This window comes from Castor canadensis, chromosome 12 (assembly GCF_047511655.1).
Source record: "Castor canadensis chromosome 12, mCasCan1.hap1v2, whole genome shotgun sequence".
Lineage (NCBI taxonomy): Eukaryota > Metazoa > Chordata > Mammalia > Rodentia > Castoridae > Castor > Castor canadensis.
Window position 1 is genome coordinate 109,495,385 of NC_133397.1, and position 20,725 is coordinate 109,516,109.

A 20,725-nucleotide genomic window follows, 5' to 3' on the forward strand; every position below is an offset into this window, starting at 1 on the left:
GCTGCCTTTGTCTTTGTAGCCTTGACCCTCCCGTTCCTCTGCTTCCTCCCTCTTCCTCAGCGGGTTCCTTCCCTCTCCATCCTCCTCTTTCTCCCTCACTTCTTCACTCCCTGCCTTCCTCCTACCTTTTCTCTGGAAGAAAACAAAAACCTTTCCTTTAATTCTCCCATCTTTCACGTGATAATTTGCAGAATAATGATACCACTTGCTCTCATCGGGCTCCCCAAAATCAACACACAGTAGCACAGTGCCAGACAATCAGGAAGACAGGGGTGCCCTCACTTTGTGACAACGCCCAGGAAACTGCAAACAGACAGACACACCTGTGACACAGCAGTGCCCTGCTTGGGGTCCACAGAGTGACTCTGTCACATGCGCACAACAGATATGAAGAAGGCCACTGTTGGTTAAAGTGACAAATGCCAACAGCAGAAATGGCCCAGAGTAGGGAAGGGAGGTGGCTTCTTCATGAAGTGACGGTGAAAATAAATGAGCCAGGCTGTGCCTGTCAGCAAAAGAAGGGGGCAATTGGAAAAGACTGTATGAAGGTGTTCATAGGTGACACCTTTTGTGTGATTCATGGCCATGGTTACCAATTATATTATTTTCTGTGCACACAAAATATTTCATAATTAAAAATACCTTTTTGGAAAACTTCCCTCAACCTTGCTTCCCTTTTTCTCCCCTCTCCCACCTGCCCTCCCTGTATGGCCGCGGGTCACCATCTCCCCCTCCAACCCCCAGCAGCTGCTGATTCTTCAGCCTGTAGGAATTTTATTTTTCGGTACTGAGAATTGAACTCAGGGCTTCACACTTGCTAGACAAGAGCTCTACCACTTGAGCCGCTCCTCCAGTCCTTTTGCTTTTACTTTTCAGATAGGGTCTCTTGCTTTTGCCTGGGCCAGCCTCAGACCTCAATCCTCCTACCTCCACCTCCTGCATCACTGGAATTACAGACGGGAGCCACCACACCCAGCCCTTGGCTTTTATTTCTCTCTACATCCTTAGAGGCAGTTTATATTCTCATAAAACCAGCCCAGTACTACTTCCTCAGCATATGTGTGCCGACCCCTTCTCCATTGTGCTCAATGCTCATTCTTCCTCTGGAATACTCTCTTGATCCCTCTTCCCTCTGAGACCCTCGTCCACCCTCTGGTGCCTCTTCAAATAACCTCTCATCAGAGTCCGACCTCTTCCTCCTTGGAGTTCCCATCACACACCACCCCTCTCTTGAGGCACTTATCTTAAGTCACTTACATGGGCTTAACCAGTAGCCTATTTTAACCTCTCTCCCACTCTCCCACCCTGGGACCTGGGATCTCCTGAGGCCTAGAGCCATGCCTGTCCTCCTCGACCCCCAGAACAAACCCTGGCTCTTGGGGGGCTATTTGCTGGAGGGATCAGTTGCTTTGAGGATTGAGAACCTACACTAGTGCCATCTGCAGCAGGAGAAAATGGCATCCAACAGCCCTTCTGTGTATTGTTTCTGGGGGTGACAGGGAACAGAGGTGAGTGTCCCGTTGAAGCTATGGCCCAGGGCAAAGGCTAATCTGTGGGTGGATTCAGTGTGTCCAGACCCAGAGGACACAAATTTGGCCAAAAGGAGCCTGTTCTCAGTGACTTTAAATGGAACTGTGCACAACAGCACCAGGGCTCTGGCTCTTCTGCATCCTGGCTCTCTGCCTGCTGGCCCTTGGTGGATCTGAATGTTCTGGGAGAACTTGAACCTAGGAGAAGACATGGTGCCAGCACTCGCCTCCCATGCTCAGAGGACATGCCCCGGATGTCAAAGACACTCCTTTTTCCCCATGTGCACCCCCATCCTTTCCCTCCCCTATTTTTATTCAAACATCCATTGAGCCAAACCACTGGTCACAGAAGCTGAAAAGATAAAATTACTGTCCTGGCCCTCAGGCTGGTTCCCCATGGGAAGGGACACTTTCACAGTCCAGTCTGGGGAGATAGGCCCATGAAAATGTGGACACAAAGGGAGGCAGGAGTGTGTGTGCTGGGGCCAGGAGAGACTGTTGGTGAGCCCCACAGCAGCCCAGGTCTTTGACGTGACAGCAGTGGCTGTGGGTGGGAAGAGGAGCCCTCACCGAGTCCCTCCAGGAGAGCTGAAAGCCCCTAGAGGTAACTCACTCCCACCCCAGGCAAGGTCCTCCTGCCACACAACACTGTAATGAAGCTGCCTGTTCATTCATCTGTCCCCCCAGTCCACAGGCCGGGGACACACGTCAACGTCTAGGTGTTGAGGGTTTTTTGGGACAGGATCTCGTTACGATGCCAAGGCTGGCCATGGACTCCTGGGCTCACGTGCTCCTCCTGCCTCCTGAGTAGCTAGGACTAAGGTCACCCCCACGGCTCTAGCTTCATTGTCTTGTTTTAGACACTGTTGAGAATAAGTTCATAGCACACAGTAAACACGCCATCAATGTTCATTAAGTTTTTAATTAACCAATCGCCTGTTACAGTTGGCTTTGACAGTGAAGTGTTCCACAGACTCAGCCTCCCACATGGGCTCCAATCAGACTTTGCTGTCTCTCAATGGCCATTCGTGACTCTGACCCCCGAGTTTCCTCCTGCTCCATGAACCGAGCGTTGGGTCTTGCCCTGCCTTGCCATGGCATTTTGAGTCTGCAGCCCGATCTCCATTGCTGGCTGGGTATTTTCCTAGGCTGTAGACTTCTCCTAGAGGTGCAATCCCAGTGTGGTCCAGGCAAGATGGACTTCACATCCCTGTTTTTGAGCGTGGAATAGCTACAAGTCACTTTGCAGATAACCATCATTTCCCCATAGCATAGCAGGCTGGGGATCAAACACAGGGCCTTGCTCATGCTAGCAAGTGCTCTACCACTGAGTCACACCCACTAACCTTGTATAGCATCCTTCTTTTCCTCCCTGCCAGACAGACTCCTGGCCTGTCCTTACCCTTGGCTGCCCCAAACCCAGCATGGACACGAGATACTGTATGCTGATTGTTGAGTGAGTAATAAGAGTAACATCCTTTCTAGAACCACAGGCAGAAAATTCTGCACTACAGTCTGAGCCTTGGACGCCTGCGCCATGCCCTTCAACTACACCTCCTGCAGAGACGGGGAAAGCCATTCTGAGCCCTTCCAGACCGTGAATCAATAAGAATGTTTTCTGCCTCACTTGCCCTCATTAAAAACCCACAGAACATAAATCACAATTTATGGCCAATAATTTGTCTACAATTTATAGGCTTTCAAATGAATACTGAAGTTTGGTTTAAATGAAATTACTCCTATCTCGATTTAAAAATCCAGTGATACAATTAACATTTCCCCTATGTCTCCTTCTTACCTACTTAATTATCCTTAAGTGTTTCCAGTTTACATTGTTAAAGCCTCCTCTAGATGTCTAAGCGACATGCGACAGTAATGTTAGGACCGGGAGGAACAGGGATGGGGAGAGAAGGGAATTTGCTAGATCATAATTAGGAAACAGCGGGGATATTCACATCTGTGTATGAGAGGGAAAAGCACTCAAGAATCCAGGTCATTGGGTAGAAATTCCAGAGGGCAGAAAGCATGGCTTCCTCAGCTATTACCAGCAAAGAAAATGCACCTGTTTGGTAAGTCAGGCGCAAACTAACACCATACGTAGAAGAAAGTACACAGAAGCATATGAGCTAGGATACACTTGCGTGATTTGAAGGGGGAAATCAGATAACTTTAAGTCCCCTTCCAGCTTAAAACAGGCGATGCTGGCCAGGCGTCATGGTGCATGCCTATAATCCTAACACTTCGGGAGGCAGAGGTAGGAGGATCTCCATCCAAGGCAGCCCAGGCAAAAGTGAGAGACTATCTAAAAAACAAACTAAAAGCAAAAGGACCGGGGGTGTGGCTCAAGTGGCATAGCACTTAGCCTGGCAAGTGTGAAGCTCTAAGTTCAAACCCCAGTAGTGCCAAAACAAAAACAAACAAACAAAAAACAGACAATGCTTCTGTCTGTGGAATACTTTGTCATACTCCTGCGAAGCCAACTTTAAGTCTTTCAAGGCCCTTTTGCTCCTGTTCTTCCCCAAACTAGAGTGGACAGTTGATTAGAAACAGTGATGGAGACATCTCAAAGTGCATCCAAAGGCTACTGGAAGACCTGACAGGTGACAGCGACAGAGGAGAGCAAAGAAACACTAAAAGAAGAGCAAAAGCAAAAATAGCCACACTCTGCACTGCATAATTAGTTCTGAAGGCACCATGCATTGTAGCACAGTATAGTAATGATGTTGACAATAACTGAGTCATCAAGAGAAGTTAAATTACAGATCTGTCACTGGAAGCTGGCCATGAACTCATTTACAAAATGTTTATTGGACACCCCGTATGTGCCTGACCCTTTCTGAATCCGGGGGAATAGAAAATGGATGAAGCACTGGTCCCTGCCTTCAAAGGCTCCTCAGACTTCAGTTTCTCCAGTGAAAGGGTGAGGTGACCAAAGCTGATGATTTCCTCTGAGTCCTTTCACAAGTTCTGATCTCTTTATTCATTAGGACTTGAAATTCAGTAGTCTTCAGAGAGGATAATCCTGTTTTGAAAGTGAGGAAACTGAGGCACAGAGGGGCAGGTGCCTGGCTCAAGGTCACACAGTTAATGAGAAACAGAGCCAGGACACTCAGGCACATGGTGCAATCACATAGAAATAGAAAGGTCATCTCACTCTGCCTGTGTGCTCTTTCCACAAGGTCTCCCATCCTCCAAAAGGGCAGTCAAAAGATGGAGAACAACTCATGAATTCGACAACTGTGGAGATTTACAGGTCTGGAACACAAAACAGCAGCTACAGGACAAAAATCATGTGTGATTGGACAAGAAGAAATATCTGGAAGAAGAACTGCAACCGAAACGGCTTTGAAGGGTCTGTCAAAATCGACAGCAAGTTTAAGTCCAAAAAGTCAATAGTGATGGCTACGAGGGATACAAGCTAAACAACTAAAATATCCTTGAAAAGTCCGCTTGGGAGCGCTAGGTAACACGCGCACGCATGCGCACATTGCTGGCAGATTCGGTCCAGCACAGAGCTGGGGGGCGGGGGGTGCTATTAGCACACCGGGTATTCTTCCTCGCTGGCTGTGGCAGGACACTTGATATCTGTCAGGTCTGTTGTTGCTGGTAATGTGGTCTGTGGTACTGTGTCTTCCCACTGGTTCAAAACAGATGGTTTATAATGGCACACTGAGATGGCCACTGCACGCTGTCCGGTATCAAGATGACACAGGGCATAAGCCTGGGGAGCGCACATTGTTGAGCTCCTATTGTTGTGAGTACTTGATGTCTGATAACCACTAGATCACCCATTCCACATAAGAAATCCCTGAGGCAGGAAATAGTCACTGGAGCTCAGAGAAACCGTTTGCACAGGAGGACAGTCCTCACACGTATGTGGCAGAGCAAGGATTTGAACTCAGCCCAAGTTCAGATCTCCAGCTTTTCACATTCCTTCACACGGCCTCCAGGATAGGTTCTGGTCTCCATAGGCATTAGCTATGAGGCCTTAAACAAATCATTTTAGGGCTGGTGGAGTGGCTCAGGTGGTAAGAGCACCTGCCTAGCAAGTGCAAGGCCCTGAGTTCAAACCCCAGAACTACTAAAAAAACACCAAACACATTTTAATCCTACAGTCCTCAGGATCCTGAGGCCTGCCTATCTCATGGGATTATTGTAAAGAGGAAAGCAGATAAGTATCTGGAGTGCTTTGTTATCTGAAAAGACTTATAGAAAGAGATTAATATCAATATTTATTCAACACTTCCTATGTGCTGGGTACTGGGCTTACTGCTTCACAGAGATTGCGTCATTTAATTCCCACAGCAATCTACGAAATGGGAACTATTATTTCTGTTTAATAGATGAAGAACTGAGGTTCAGAGACATGAAATCACTTCCTTGCTCCAAGGGACAATCTCCCAAGTGGCAGGGCTGGCATGGGAACCAGATTTAACTTCCCCAGAACCCTTGCTCTGAACTAGATGCCAACACCTAGTGCTTCCCACTGCCTTCTGGAGTTTTATTGTCTTCCTCTCCTGTGGCCATAGGACATTGGGGTGTGCTTCCCTCGCCTAACAGGAGTTTGAGATTATCCCAGTGGGAAGGCTGGCATTCACTGCAGTTGAATGGACACAGCTTTCCGTTTGTATCTGTGGCTTGCCTTTGTCAGCTGACTAGGAAAATGCCATCAGGAACACTGACAGCTTGCTGGCAATGTGCCACTCCTGAGTTAAGAGACAACATGCCCCTCTCCTCAAGGCTTCCTGTGTAATGGGGGAACAAAATACTTGCAGACATGTAATCACTCAAGTATTTTCTAAGCCCCTTCTCTGGGCGAAGGGACACAAAGACGAGCCAGACACAATACTCTGCGACACATGGAATGGGCACAGGATGAACAGGTGCTTACCAGAAAGGCCCCTGACCCTGGGTGGCTCGGAGGGAGGTGAGGGTCACAGCTTCAACTCACTACCGCCCACACTACTGCAGGGTTCACGTGCTGGGTTGGTCCTATTCAGTACAGCAAGCCCGCCTCATTTGCAGATGTATTACACGCAGTTTTGACCAAATGCAGTCAATAAATAAAATTTCAAAAACGAAAATTTTCAATTCCCACACAGCTTACACAGCTCAGTGGGAGCGGAGAAGCTCTCCATCAGTCCTGAGTTACTGTCAGTTGTGTTTAACTCGTGTGGTCTTGCTTTTTCTTGCCCTTCATTTTATGAGAATCTGCCTTCTGAAAAGCAAATGGTGCCCTCAAACAAGATAAAACTTAATTGAAGTGATAAAGTGAAGACTCAAGATTGGCTGCAAGGCAGCGGCTCTTTATGGGGAAATGGCTCACGCATGCGCAGTGCAGCACTGAGCGCGCATCCTGCGCATGCGCGGTTTTCCTCACTGGCAGATGAGGAAACCATGTACCCTTGGACCCATAGACCGGCAAACACAAGAGTTCCCTGTAGCTATTATTTTATGGATAAGGCATTAGCTTTAGTAAATGGCAGAGGGAGACCCTGATCCCAAGCTCACCCGATTCCGGGCTTTGTGCTCATGCTCATGTGAAGTTGCCTCCAAGCTCACCATGCACCAGCGCTGCTAGAGAGACATCACCATTGCTTGAGTCAGCTTTGACAAAATGCATGAGAAAATAAACTTAAAAGGAGAAAAGGTTTCAGAGGTTCCAGTCCAAGAAGTCCTGTGGCAAAGCAGAGGAGCAAAGTAGCTCAACTCACGGTGGCCAGAAAGCAAGGAGAGAGAAGGGCCAGGGTCCCCATATCCCCTCGAGGACATGCCCCTAGCGATCTACTTCCTCCACTAGACCCCACCTCCTAAAGGTTCCACCACCTCCAAGCAGGACCATCAGTTGGGACCAAGCCTTCAACACATAACTTTTGGGGGCCATTAAAGATACAGACCCTAGCTGGGCACCTGAGCTCATGCCTGTAATCCTAGCTACTTGGGAGGCAGAGATCAGGAGGATTCCGGTTCAAAGCCAGCCTGGGCAAAATAGTTTGTAAGACCCTATATGGAACAAACCCATCACAAAAAGGGCTTGTGGAGTGGCTCAAGGTGTAGGCCCTGAGTTCAAGCCCCAGTATGAAAAAAAAAAAAAAAAAAGATCCAGACCCTAACCACCATGAACAAAGAGCAAGAACAGGAAAGAATAACTGACCTGGAAGGTATCTGGAAGGTGTCATGGAGGAGGCATGACTGACAGACCTAGGCGGGATGATTTGCAGGCCTGGCACAGAATCTTTCATTATTCCAGTTAATCCTCTGGGTTATTCCAAGGGGGAGAATTCCCAGGGGTCAAGGCTATTATCCCAACAGCCCAGAGGATGGGGTAATTTTTTTGGGTGGGAAGCTAAGGTGAAGATGAGGAGTCTTTAGGTTACAAGAAACAGAAACCCAGTCATACAAACTTGAGCAAAAAAAAAAAAAAACCAAAGGCGACAAACCCAAACCAGGGTTCATCTATTTTAAGAATTCAGGCACTTGTGGAATCCAAGAGGCAGAGTGTACTGTGACCCCAAGAGAGATGGTTGGAGACAGGCTAGGACCAGCCACTCTCACCCCTGCTTCTGAGTGTCTTGCAGTAGAAGCAAAGATGCTTCTAAACTCTTCCATGGACCTAACTTCTCTGATCTGTCATTCTAAGTCCCCAGGAAAGGGAATCTTATTTGTGGACCTAACTTCTCTGATCTGTCATTCTAAGTCCCCAGGAAAGGGAATCTTATTTGTATACAGCTATGGGAGGAGGCATGGCTCTTGTCAGAGAATATTTGAGGGGGTAGACCCCCAGAAGTCATGCCAGGTATACTGGAGAGTGTCAGCCTAGGTATCATCAGAACCCAAATTCTAGAGAGAAGGGGCTGGGAGTTTCCCTTTTTACTTGCTCTCTCTGCCTTGTGAGAGCAGAAGTTTAGGAGCAGGTGGAGGAGAGCTTACCAACCTTGGTGGCCAGGGCAACAGAAGGGCAGAGGGGCCAGAGGCTCCAGCTGTGGGCCAGCTGCAAAAATAGGCAGGCTTTTCTGGATAACGCTGCAAAGTCAGTCACAGATAGGCCCTAGAGACCTATCCTGAAGGCTGGGAGAAAAACCAGGACAGTCCCAGCAGCTCTCAAAATGAGCACTGACCTCAGCCAGGTAGAGAAATGGGGAGCAGTGGAAGGGGACACTTCCAGGAGTCTTGGAGAATGGGTTCCTGCACAAGGACAGGAACTGGGAAGGGATCTAATCTGAGCCTAGAGGAAGAAAATGGCTCTGATTCCTCCTTAACCCAGAGCTCCCTCCCAGAGAAGGCAGCAACAGCTGAATCAACATCACTCTTCACATCTCTGACCCCTCCCTCCTCACCATCCGGGGCTCTCACAACACTAGTTCAGGGGCCTTGGCTAAAATGAACAGACAGATGAGCACTATGGTTGGTTTCTCTGGCAGGCAGATGCCAAGACTAGCACCAGGGAGGCAAGGACATTGAGAACAAAGAGGAGAGCATAGAATAGGGGACAGGAAACTTGGGAGTCTAGTGCAGGTTTGAGGGGGCCCTCTCCACTGTCCCTTGTGCTGGAAAAGACTCAGCTAGACAGAAGACCTGGAGGACAGTGTGTCACTGCCACAGTCTCTCCTGCTTCTTGATGCCAGGCCCCCTGCCCATCCCCGGCTGGTGATGTCCTCAGCACAGATTGCAGACAGATGTGGAACTGCTCTGTGGACTTTTAACCCTGCTGTCTACCGGGGTCTTTGCCTTCCACTGTCTTTTGTTCAAACACTCCAGGGGTTGTCACCTGTTTCAGCCAAGTGAAGGGCTGGGGAGGTTGGGAAAGGAGTGTCAGGATGGCTTTTGATAAGATTTAACTATAGAGGCTGTGTTCTTGAGCAGGAGATAATTTAGTTAGTGAATTTGGACAGTTCATTGAATCTGCCCACACAGTTCCACTCACCTTCCAAAACACTTCTAAAATAGCACTAGCCATTGTTCAGGAGCCAAAAAGAAAAGAAAAAGGAAAAAGTAATAAGTGACAAGGCTCCAGAGATTTCTGCCCTTTCAGAAAAAGTCTTTTCCTTAGAAAAGAACTTTTCCAATTTTAAGCTTAAAAACAAAACAGCTGCTTTCTCTTTTTCTCATTGAAGAATCTGGCAAAGAAAGATGCCACAAAGCCAAACACAGGCTTGTGTGAGGCACAAGGGCCAGGTCTTCATGGGATGGATTGGGCAAAGCACTGAAAAGGTGATTCAGATATACTTGTTCCTTACTGTCATTTACATACAGACTCTTGTCAGGGTCATCAAAAAGCCACTGCCTATATCAACAAAACTCCATAGCCAGGGTCCCACCTTCTAGTGGCTTTCCACCAGACATAGCTACATATAATCACCCTGGGAAGGAGAAAAGCACACGTCATGGGCTCACACACAGAGCAGTAATGTACATGTAGTCTCATACACACGTGTGTAAGTACACCACAGCCCCAGAACCTCACCACCTGGACATTGCTCTCTAGGCTTCCCTCCTCCTATACACCCCCTTTCTTGTGCACCCTGTGCTGGAAGGAGCCAGATGTTCCGTGGGCAGCCCCCTCTGTGGGCTGACAGGCGGTGATTACTGTTGCCAGCCACACATTAGGAGAGGATTGAATGGGCTCCCTACAATAGCGTCTTTGTGAGGTGCTGCACTGCCTTTCTTCCCCCTTCCTCACCAGCCTACGTCAGGAGCAGCTCTGCCTGGGGAGAGAAGAAAGGAAGACAAAAGGAGGATCACAGGACCCTGACTGATCCAGCCCATCCTGGGGCGGAAGGAGGGCTGTGCTTTGGAGAGAACACTGTATCCTACCCACACCCCATCAGGGTAAAAACCCAGAGACTCCCAAGCTGCCAGACACAAAGTCCCTCCAGAGCAAGACTTGCCCATCAGCCAGCCTTGCTTCTGTGTGCTGAACCTGGGATGAGGCCAGGGTGGGAGCCTAGGCAGATTCTAGGCAGTGGAGTACAAATTGTGGAGTTCAAACCATGGAGTTTTTTTCCTCTTTGCCTTGCTGCCTTCCCCAAACTGCCTTCTTCAGGCCAGTGACCAAGGCCAGGTTCCCAGGCCACAAAGGGTTAAGTTGCCAGGACTCTAGGGTGGACTTTAGCCTGCATCCAGGACTGGGGTGGGTAGGTGGGAGGATGAGGGTGGAGAGAGGAAAGTTGAGGATATGTTGGGGAACTGGTGAGACCAGCATCTGGGATGGTCACTGCCCCTCCTCCCTGCCCAAACCGCAGACACTGTGGCAGCAGGAAAATCAGAGCGGTTCAGACTAAGGATTGCACAACCCGACCATGGAGAAGAACGGGTGCTGGAGGTGGGAGTGAGGGTTTGGGCTGGGGGTAGAGCCCACTTTGGAGGTGACACAAGTTCCCACTGTGAACATTTGTAGGCTGCACTCCAGTTTCCACACTTGGCTTCAAAGCTTGTAAGACCCATTTTTTGGTTCAGTGTCTGCTGAGAATTGGAATTGGGAGCCCTGTCCCTGGGCCCCAGAGGCTCTGCGCCATTGGTGGTGGCTGCTGTGTTGGACAGGACAGTGGTGGGATTCCGCTGCGCCCCCAGGTGTCTCACAGTGAAAGCTGCAACTAGAGTAGTTCTGGCTCCCTCAGTAGAGCCCAGCTAAATCCCTCCTGTGGCTAAGGGGCAGGATAAAAAAGCAGGGCCACCCCCAAACAAACACAGGAGAGGAGCAGTGGATTTTTCTTTTAATGCAAAACGCTGCCATACAAAATGATGTAGAGAAAGCCCCTTTTTTCAGAGAGTGGAGGGGAGAAGTAGGGAGAGGGCAGTTGTTTCCTGTTCCTCTCTCCTGGAGCATACTGGGGGCAAGAATTCTGTCACCTGTGCTTGGGGTTTGCACCCATTTGAGGGTCAGAGCTCTGGATCTGGGTGTTCTGGGCCTCAAACTTGAGGACGTGAGGCAGGAAAGGAGTGAACACTTAAGGTTTTTACTGTTTTAGCTCTAAAGAGATTACACAAGATCTGAAGATCCATGTGAAACAAAGGGTATGAGAATTTGGTTACCACTGGCTAAAAAAAAAAAAAAATAAGGGATTTGAGCCAACATTTGCCTACATTTGAAGAATGAGGAACAGGAAGTCTAGTAGGGAGATAAATGTATAGGATAAAAGAGAGTCAAAAAAAAAAAAAAAAACAAGGCTAACTTTTCAAACTTCCTCCTCTTTTTTCCTCATCTCCAGCTTATAGACGATCTGGTAGCCGTCATCCCACGCATACAGCTGGCGCTCTCGAGGGTTATAGCGGAGGCTGGCATGGGCACCATATCGGCGGGGAAAATAAGAGAGTGCTGCCTGCTCAGGGGCCAGGGTACCACTGGCATCAAAGGAGCACTGGATGCGGGCACGACTAGCAGGACGGGTGTTATAGACGACATACAGAGTCCCACAGATGACAAAGGCAGCCTCGGCATTCTCTCTGGGACACGGTGTGTCCCACTGCTGCTCTGTGTCCAGTGTCTGTGGATCTAACTTGGCCAGACACAAGTGCCTGTCATCCTCGAGGGTGGCATAGACAGCCCAAAGTCCTTCCTCATCAGCTGCCAGGTCGATGTACGTGTCGGTTGTCAGCCCATAGGGGGGAATCAACCTCTCTGCAGGGAACACTGAGCTGTCCACCACCGTTCGGTTTGCCAGGTGGAATTTGATGAGCTGCAAAGTATTCTCCAACTCACCACCCCCTCCAGGTCCTCCGGGAGGCCTCCGGGCATAATAAAGGAAGCCACCATACACCAACTGTCCTGTGCCCACCCAGGGGAAGGGCACCCGGACTCGGGAAGCTTTCCGGGCAGCCATGGCAAGAGTGAAGTCACGCAGCCTTGGGAAGACAAAGGCTGTGTCATTCTGTGTCCCATCTAACACATAGATCTTCTCTGCTGACCCCAGTGGATCCTTGGTCCATAGACCAGCTGGGCCACCAAATCGCTTCAGGATCTTCATTGATCTCACCTGAGAGATTGTGTAGCCGCAGTCTGGTGGAGCAGGAGAGGAGCAAGGGAAAAGAAAACAGAGGTAAGAGTTAGATGCCAGCAGCAGGAACTCCCCAGAGTGGACTATGGTGACAACTGGTGACAACTGTGGGAATCTGCCCTATGGGTGATGCTTCCACTCTTATGGAAGGTGGAGAGAGAAAAGGCACCAGTGAGGCCTGGTCCCCTAGAAACTCTTTTTTTCTTTCAATACTAGGAATCGAACCCAGGGTCTTCCACATCCAGGAAGCTCTTTACCACTGAGTCACATTTCGAGCCCCAGAACCCCTTCTTAATGGACTTGTCGTTACAGATTTATCGAAAATAGATGCTAAAAGATAGAGCCACCGAGGCCTGTGACATAGAGGAAAAATAAATAAAGGCAGGCTACAGGTCCCAAGAGTATGAGAGGCCTGCTTTGAGGTCACTTACCTGTCACCATATCATACTTCTCATTTCTCCGGCCCTTGCCTTTGGTCCCAGGGCCTCCTGTCACCTTCTCATCAAGCTGTACACAGGATAGAGCTGGGTTCTGGGTCTCCAGATAATCCACCTCTCGCTCAAGACGGTCCACTCTGCCTGAGATGGTGTCAGCCTCAGTTCTGAGCGCCTCCCGCTCCTTCTCTGCCACCTCCAGCAGTGGCAGCATCTTGTTCTTGAAGTCCCGTAGCTCAGCAGCATGGCGACTACTCCAGTCCTGGCACTGGGCCAGCCGTTCCTGAAGGGATGGGGGATCAGGAAGGAGAGCAGGCTGCAGGGTTGCAACTCCCAAGCAGGGAGAGGCCCGGCCAGGGAGTGAGGAATGGGAGCAAACTCTGCTAGGCTTCAACTTCCCTTCCGCTCCCACAGCAAAGAAAATCAGGGTTCAGAGGTGCTAAGTGTGCAAGGAGCCCAGCTCAGATTCACCTAGGCTGGAGTCCTTCAGCCTGTATCGTCTCTGACCTGGATCAATGAGTCAGTCAGTCATCTGGGCCTCCAGGGAGGTCTAAGTGGAGGATGGGAAGGAGATCTCTGCTTCATTATACAATTCTCCCCTTAGGAATTAAGATGCTAAGGACTTCAAAGTGTGAAGAAAAAAAAAATGGGGGTGGGGGGAGGAGGAAGTTGCACATTCCCTGGGAAACTCCAGCTTCCACAGAATAATCAGTTCCTGGGATAGAACCCCACAATCTTGGCCCTTACTTCGACCTTGTCCACTTATTCCACCTAACCCCAGGGCTAACGCGCAAAGATCTATTTGCTTAGGAATTGCTGTACATGGAGAAAGAGGAAGACTTGGAATTTTGAGGATCCTCACTGTTAAAAGGCAGAATTTTCTGTAGGCTCTTACAGCCCCAGAATCCGGATAAACCAGTTGAACCAATAGATGTGGAATCCTCCCAGGCTGGACTAGAAGAGAGAGAAGTCCCTCACCTCCAGGGCAGCTAGTCGGCGTTCCATGTACTCCACAAGGTGGTGCTGCTGTCCTCGAAGGGGTCCGGACCACAACAAAAGGAACAAAAGGAGAGGCGCGCTGGGCCCCATGGCAGCCTGGAAGTGGGGCCAGAGTAGGAGTGTGCACCCGGCCTCTTCCCCTCAGCCTGCGGGAGCCTGGGAGGCGGGGTGGGGGCGGGGCCTTCTCTTTCTGATCTCTGGGTCTCTCTCACTACTCTGGAATGCTTTCACAGTCTCTTTACAACCCCCACCCCTCCTTCCCGCCAGGACTGATCAAACACAGATGGCTGCCCATGCACAGCAGCCAGAAGCCTTAACCACCTCCAGCCTAGGCAGTGGGCTCCTCCGAAGGGGAAAACGATGGTAATCCCCAAGCAATGGCCTACTGGGCAGTCACACAAGAGAAGGGGCAAGCTGCAGAGACAGAGACCACAAAGAAAACTCTACAGTAAACTCCATTCTTGTGTTTCAGGAAAGTTCTCAGTGCTGACTTTGTACACAGATGACATCTTCGTTAATTCTTCCCTTCTCCAGCAAAAGCAGAATGGATTTTCTGCCTTGTTCAGTGATGCTGGAAGCAAGGGAGATGAGTTTTGAGGGGAGGAGGTGGGAAAAAAAAAGCCAAAGGAAAGTTAAACTTCTATAGCTCACTGGTGCCATCTTGTGCTGAGCACTGGGTGCCATCGCTCATGAGTAAACCAAGGCTTAAACTTCACCCCTCTGGAAAATGTCCACAAACAAACCAAGTGGGTTGAATTAATAGGTATATTCTCTTACCAAAACCATGAGTGGTTCAGTGGATCCACGCTAATTTGCATTCATTGATTTAGGGGAGGGGAGAGTCTGAAAAATATGTTGCAGTCTAAAGGAAAATAAATATATCCTGACCCTTCCTATTAGGAGAGAGCACACTACTGAGCATTTCTCTTGGTTAGAGTTCAAAAGGATATTAAGTGTTACTCATTTCTATATCCCAACCAAGGCTATAGGAACCCAAATGAATTGGTCATTGCAAGGTAGGTTTGGCGGGATACAGGCAGTGTCAAAAGAAATCAAGCAAATATAGCATTTATTTAGAAACCTGCAATGGCTGATAGAGACAAATCTCTATTTATTTATCAGGAGAAATTTTACTCACTTTAGAATTAAGAGAAATTGATCGAGGGACTTTTGCTCTAAAAAAGGACCACACTTGTAATAGTGTAGCCACAAAGAAGGGAAAGAGTAACATCTTCCTGTGGTGACTCTCATTTTCCTTCCAACTTCAGATGTTGAGATATGGTAGGAAACAAAGTTTAATCAGCTTATCTCAGAAGCAGCTTACCTACTTCTTTCAAAGGAGCAAAAATGATCTACAGTTAAAGCCTTGGACACCCCATTCATGGGAAGTATTCTCTACCAAACTCTATTCCTATTATGGAGATTTGTATCAGGAATGAAATTATTGGTAATGCTCTACTGATGTCCAAATGCAGTGTCATTTGTTGATCCCTCTGTACCCCTAAGGCAGAAGTAAAAACAGCCACATGAAACAGAAAATTTACCCATTTTATTGATGCATTGCAATTGCTCTACATTTTACCATATTATGTAGAAAATACTGAAAATACAAGCTACTTTGTAAAACCAAAGACAGACATTGAATCCAAAGATAAACTATGTTTTACACAATGGACCCTTTTCCCATAGTTAGTATTAAATTTTTAAATATCTATTTCTTTTGTTAAAATGATTATTTTACATACTCCCTAAGTACATCTGCATTACAAACATAGCTCAGTGATTCTCAGAAACTATCTGTTTCTAGAGGCTTGTTGTAAAGGAAGCACACACCAGAAAAGGGAGAAAGCAAAAGAAATTTAAATCACACACAATAACTAGCATATCAAATACATTTAATAAAGTAGGAATTCCATTGCAATATCAAGGATTCAAAGCAGAAATACTAACATTACATATAATGTACATATAATGTACTGCTACATGGAGTGAGATTATTTTTCAAGCTGAATTGAAACCACACATTATATAAAGTTTAGCAACAAACAACCATGTAGACATGCTGCACCATCCATCAGTTTAAAAAAAAAAAAAAAAAAAAAAGAAGCAAGCCCGGGCCATTCCTGTCACTGAGAAGCAATCTCATTTCCTAGTCTAAAAACAACCATCTCAACTAGTGGACTTCTGCCTGTCGTGGTGAGTGAAGCCCACCCCTGTGCTTGCCTGGCTGAGGGCAGTCAAGCTCAGTCCCTCTAGTGGAAGAAAATGGATGCACACCACAAAGGCAGGCTCAGAACGGCCAGAGTGGTTTGAGATGCAGTTCTTACTCCTGGGGTTCGCATTTCAGCTGGACCCGGATGGTGGTGCCATCTCCTGGGAGCTTTAAAAACCCTGGAGTGCTCAAGTGTCCCAATGAGACTGGATGGTTAGACTTAACTCTTCCTCACTTCTTCTCTCACCTAGACAGGGAGAAGCTGGAAGTGCAAGTTCTCAGAGAGGACGGAAGGCCTTCAGCTAGTCTGAGGTCAGGCCATGCTGACCCAGGCCAGCTGCACACTACATTCACCGGCCTTCCCCACACCATGACAGCCAGCAGCGCTAAGCTCCAGGGATAGAACCAAAGCCACATCAAGCAGATCCACATTCAGCAGACCAGGTGGATTTTCATCCTGATAAATCTGAAATGCCAATGTGCAGACTAAGACTGAAAATCTCTAAAGTTTTGAAGCCACACACAATAGACAAGCTCCTGGGCATTATCTTCCACGTGGACTCCAGACTCCGATCTTAAATGACATCACGAATTGGATGAGGGGATGGGGTGGGGTTGTTTGTTTGTTTGTTTCCCTGCATCTCATTTCTTACAAAAACAACAAAACCTGTCCCTTGTAGAGGAAAGAAAGATAAGGAACAAAAGATGTTTTGTCAGAAACTAGAAACTAGACCTGCATTTAAACAAGACAAACAACGTGCTTAGCAAAAAGGCGACACAAAGCTCACACACTTACAGAAAGCTGTGTAACACCAGCCACACGCTATACAAATTGCTTGGCTGTCCTAACCACAGAGTGCTGAACACATAACTTAATATAATGACAGAAAAGAAACTCCGAAGACACATGTTCCTGGTGGGCCCCGTTCTGGAAGCCCTTACTCCCCGCGCTGAGGAAACTCCAAAAACTTCGACAGCTCCTCGGTGTTCAACCCGGCACAGAGCTTGCTGCCCGGGCTCCATGAAATCTCCCGTCTCCATCCTGCACCTCCTAGACACCATCTCTACACAGAACCGGTCCTAGAATTACCCCTCAAATGCAAGTTTCAATTCGGATGGACCACATCTGTATCTTAGGGTTATCCTTCTTCCCCCAAATCCTTTATAGGCAGGAATGTCCCATTCCTCAGTACCTGCTACTTGACCCAGATCCGTGGAGGAGCTGAGAGTTCTAGGACAATTTCACAGCTTGAAGGGCCCCAAGAATATACAAGTTTTTACAAAGAAACCTCAAAAGCCTCAATGACTCCACAGGCTGTGGTTCCTTCTTAATATTCTTCACTGATTAAGAAACCTTTCTGTGAGTTTCTTGTCACCAGCAGCACTACAAAGCTCCTCCTTATTGTATGGGGACACGGTAAGCAATACAACAGGCTCTTTGGTATAAATTACACATCTGTTACATGTTTTTTATTTCTTTTTTTCAACAAGCAAATATTTTACTAGCAATGTCAACTACCTGCAGGAAGGACTACCACATGGGAAAAGGGAAAAAAAGATCTCTTTCTAGATTGCACATATTTTTTAGAAATGCATATTTAATATTGGCTTGACTCATCTCACCTGCTTCCTGAATTCTCACAGAAGCAAGGTAGCAGTGAGAGAGCCACATGGGGAAAATGCTTCTGTGAGAACTCAGCTGAGAATCCAAAATGGAAAGGGGTAGAAGTGGCGGTAAAGAAGAAAAGCTGCTGTTTTTATTTTCCTATGTCAGCAGGGAAACTGAGAACAATGCACTTACACAACACGGTAACTAATCCTGTTCTGATAAATCCTGGTGACAGCTAGTGTACACCGGGGCTTGCTGGTCCATCCTAAGGCAAGCTCACTGTAAACTCTAGAATTAACCACTACATCATCATATAAGGCACTACAATAAGGGAAGGGAGGAGGAAGGGAAGGAAAGACACACTGAACAATCCTCACCAGACACACCTGTGCAAAACAATTCCAAGGGTCTCCTCTCCTTGCAGGCAATGCCCCTGCTCACTCACCACTATAGTAATATGCTCTAATAGAAATGCAATTAGTTCACACACATCCCAACAAGTATCAGCTCATTTTGGTTTAAATACAATGGAGACATTAATTCCATCTCCGGGGTAACACTGGAGGATCAGATACACACTAAATACACAATTCAAGTGTAATCACTACACATTTGATTACAAATAACATTTTGGGTTAGCAGGAAAAATTGCTTGTTATATTTTCTAATCAATATGTACACATTTAATTATGCAAAATATTAAAACACCACCATTACAAAACTTCTAAAATATTTTTAAATTCAGTAATAAACTTTTAAAATATTCTTTGCAATTCCTACATGCACTTATTATATAAGTCTTAATAAGAGAGCATTCAATTTGCTGCTGGCATACAAAGGAAGCTACTTTAAAGTATAAAAGCTATACACAACAACGTTCTTATCTGATATCAGATTCTTTAGCTTTCTCCCCAAATAAATCACATAAAACAGATGAGGAAGATGAAGAAAATATAGAGATGAGTTATTGAAAATTCATAGCAATCTTTAGGCAGAGCTCATCAGTACCAGTATCCCACAGTAGAAAGAGATTTTGCATATAGAACACCTACAACACAGTCATGACTACCTTAGTGGCTTTTCTAACAATAAAATTTAATTTGGATCAGAGAAAGAAGGTCTTTTTAAAAATAATTTTTAAAAGAATTCATGGTGCTTAATTTAAAAAAGAACACCTGGTGGTTTCTTGGCTAGGCCCAGATTCTCACACACCTTTGAGTTACCAGGAAATGGTGAGCTGCCTTGGTAACACCACTTTGTAATGAACATAGGAGCAAGTGAGAAATATCTCAATACTTAACCAGTTTTGCGAAAAATAAACACAACTGCCCATTAAGTATAATGCAACATGGAAATAAAACAAAAGCACTTTAAGGTGAAATGTCCCATAAACAAAGATAAACATTTGAGGAGAAATGCCTGATAGTAGAATACAGATTTGCATAAGCTGCTTTGAAAATAAAATAGGCAAATAAGTCTGGATTTTTAAGCAAACAAAAATAATGATTTTTCTTCTCTCACTTGTTACCAGATTTCAGATCCTTCTATCGGCATTTTCCCTCTGACCAGCTATCACAACAACACAAAGTTAAATAAAGAGGGGCTTCACTCATTTTTAAAAGCATTTATAGAAACCAAGTCAGAGAGACAAAATATTTTTCAAAGGGTAACTTGAGAATGATCTCTCTTCCTTGATAACTGCAGAAGATGGGCTTCTGAGCTCTTCTGAATACCAAAAATGCTGTCCCAAAAATAAAGAATTAAAAAATCGGGCAGACTTTGGGAGACCACAAGAATGCAGTCAACACTGAGACAGGTTCCCCGTCCCAGAGAAAAGCCCTCTGCTTCAATGGGCCCCTGCAGAACGAGTTGCTGGCTAAGGAGTTCAAGAGAAGGGAAGAGGCACTCGCCATTGCCCACTACTAAGAACTCAGGGCCAGGAGCAGGCTGCCACGAACCCTCCTTCTTCGTGCTCACCAACTACAAATAAGAATACTGGCTGATCTTGGTAGGACTCAGCGGGTATCCAGTGAAAATTGTTGAGCCTCGGGAAGACCCAATATAGGACTGAGTGGCAAACTGGTGTTGGTACTGAGCAGGGGCCACACTGGCAGAAGTGAGAAGGCTAGGCCCAACACTGACAGGGACCTGGTGCACCAGAGTGCTAGGGTGGGTGGTATAGGCTGCAGCATGCCTCGAGGAGCCCTGCGGGGAGAAAAGATGAGCAATGGAGCTGGTGGAGCCCAATGCAGCAGCAGAAGTGGGGGCAGCATATGTATACAGATGAGGCTGGCTTGGCAGGTGAGCAGGGGCTGGGGCCAGGTGTGGGTGCCCTGTCGAGTGCAGTGGGCTGCTGTGCTGGAAGGCGTAGGGGGCTTGGGAGAGAGGGGCCACAAAGGCCTGCTGCCTGCGGGGAGCAGGGTTGTTGCTTCTTTCCTGCGAAGTTGGAGCTGATGATGACTGCTGGTTCTGGAAGGAAGAAGAAGGAAATGAGGAATCTTGAGATCACTCAGTTTAAGGCACCGATGGCCAAGTAAAGAGACAAGGTTCTGACATGTATTGTTTCTGGACTTTCTCAGAACGAGTATCTCCCAGACTGGCAATAAATGCTGTCCGAAGTCAGTCACCCATCTTCTGCCTCTTGGCAGAATAGCGCAGATAGTAGCAGTTTGCTCTTAAGTATGACAGAGGAAGGGGGAGAATCAAGAGTTCATAGGGTTACTTACTTCTGCAAGTTAGTATCTGTTAACTCACCCTATCCTGGAATCAGTGATTATTACTTTTCCATAACCTTTTTTTCCTGCCATTGTTTTCCTTTGCTCTCCTCTAAGTTCTTCATATCCCTCTGGAAATGTGAGCCCAAAACTCATGAGCTAACTCAAACTTACATTTGCACTTGCATGCATCTCTTCTCTCTCTGACACACAGTTACACCCTCATATTGACAC

At 47.1% G+C, this 20,725-nt stretch overlaps 2 protein-coding genes across 3 annotated transcripts in view; both read right to left on the reverse strand.

Annotated features, from left to right (window-relative positions):
• Nucleotides 1–11,225: 11,225 nt before the first annotated feature.
• On the reverse strand, nucleotides 11,226–14,119 carry Olfml3 (olfactomedin like 3). Its single transcript, XM_020166336.2, has 3 exons — nucleotides 13,936–14,119; nucleotides 12,955–13,240; nucleotides 11,226–12,525 (listed from the first exon to the last, which is right to left on the reverse strand). Exons 1-3 carry the CDS (start codon nucleotides 14,044–14,046, stop codon nucleotides 11,705–11,707), a joined length of 1,218 nt encoding a protein of 405 aa, XP_020021925.2. The 5' UTR covers nucleotides 14,047–14,119; the 3' UTR covers nucleotides 11,226–11,704.
• Nucleotides 14,120–15,490: 1,371 nt separating this feature from the next.
• Hipk1 (homeodomain interacting protein kinase 1) overlaps nucleotides 15,491–20,725 on the reverse strand; it is a 60,081-nt gene continuing 54,846 nt past the window's right edge. For both annotated transcript variants that reach the window (XM_074050711.1, XM_020166341.2), the window contains exon 16: nucleotides 15,491–20,246. In XM_074050711.1, the coding sequence (XP_073906812.1) occupies nucleotides 19,758–20,246 (489 nt within the window). In that variant the 3' untranslated portion in view covers nucleotides 15,491–19,757. The remainder of the gene's footprint in view (nucleotides 20,247–20,725) is intronic.

Bases quoted from the DNA above. Each gene is read 5' to 3' on its own strand.
- Olfml3 (XM_020166336.2), bottom strand. From the start codon at position 14,046: ATGGGGCCCAGCGCGCCTCTCCTTTTGTTCCTTTTGTTGTGGTCCGGA. The intron at 13,241-13,935 runs GTGAGGGACTTC...CCATCCCTTCAG, and splicing joins GCCGACTAGCTGCCCTGGAG to GAACGGCTGGCCCAGTGCCA. The intron at 12,526-12,954 runs GTAAGTGACCTC...CTGCTCCACCAG, and splicing joins GAAGTATGATATGGTGACAG to ACTGCGGCTACACAATCTCT.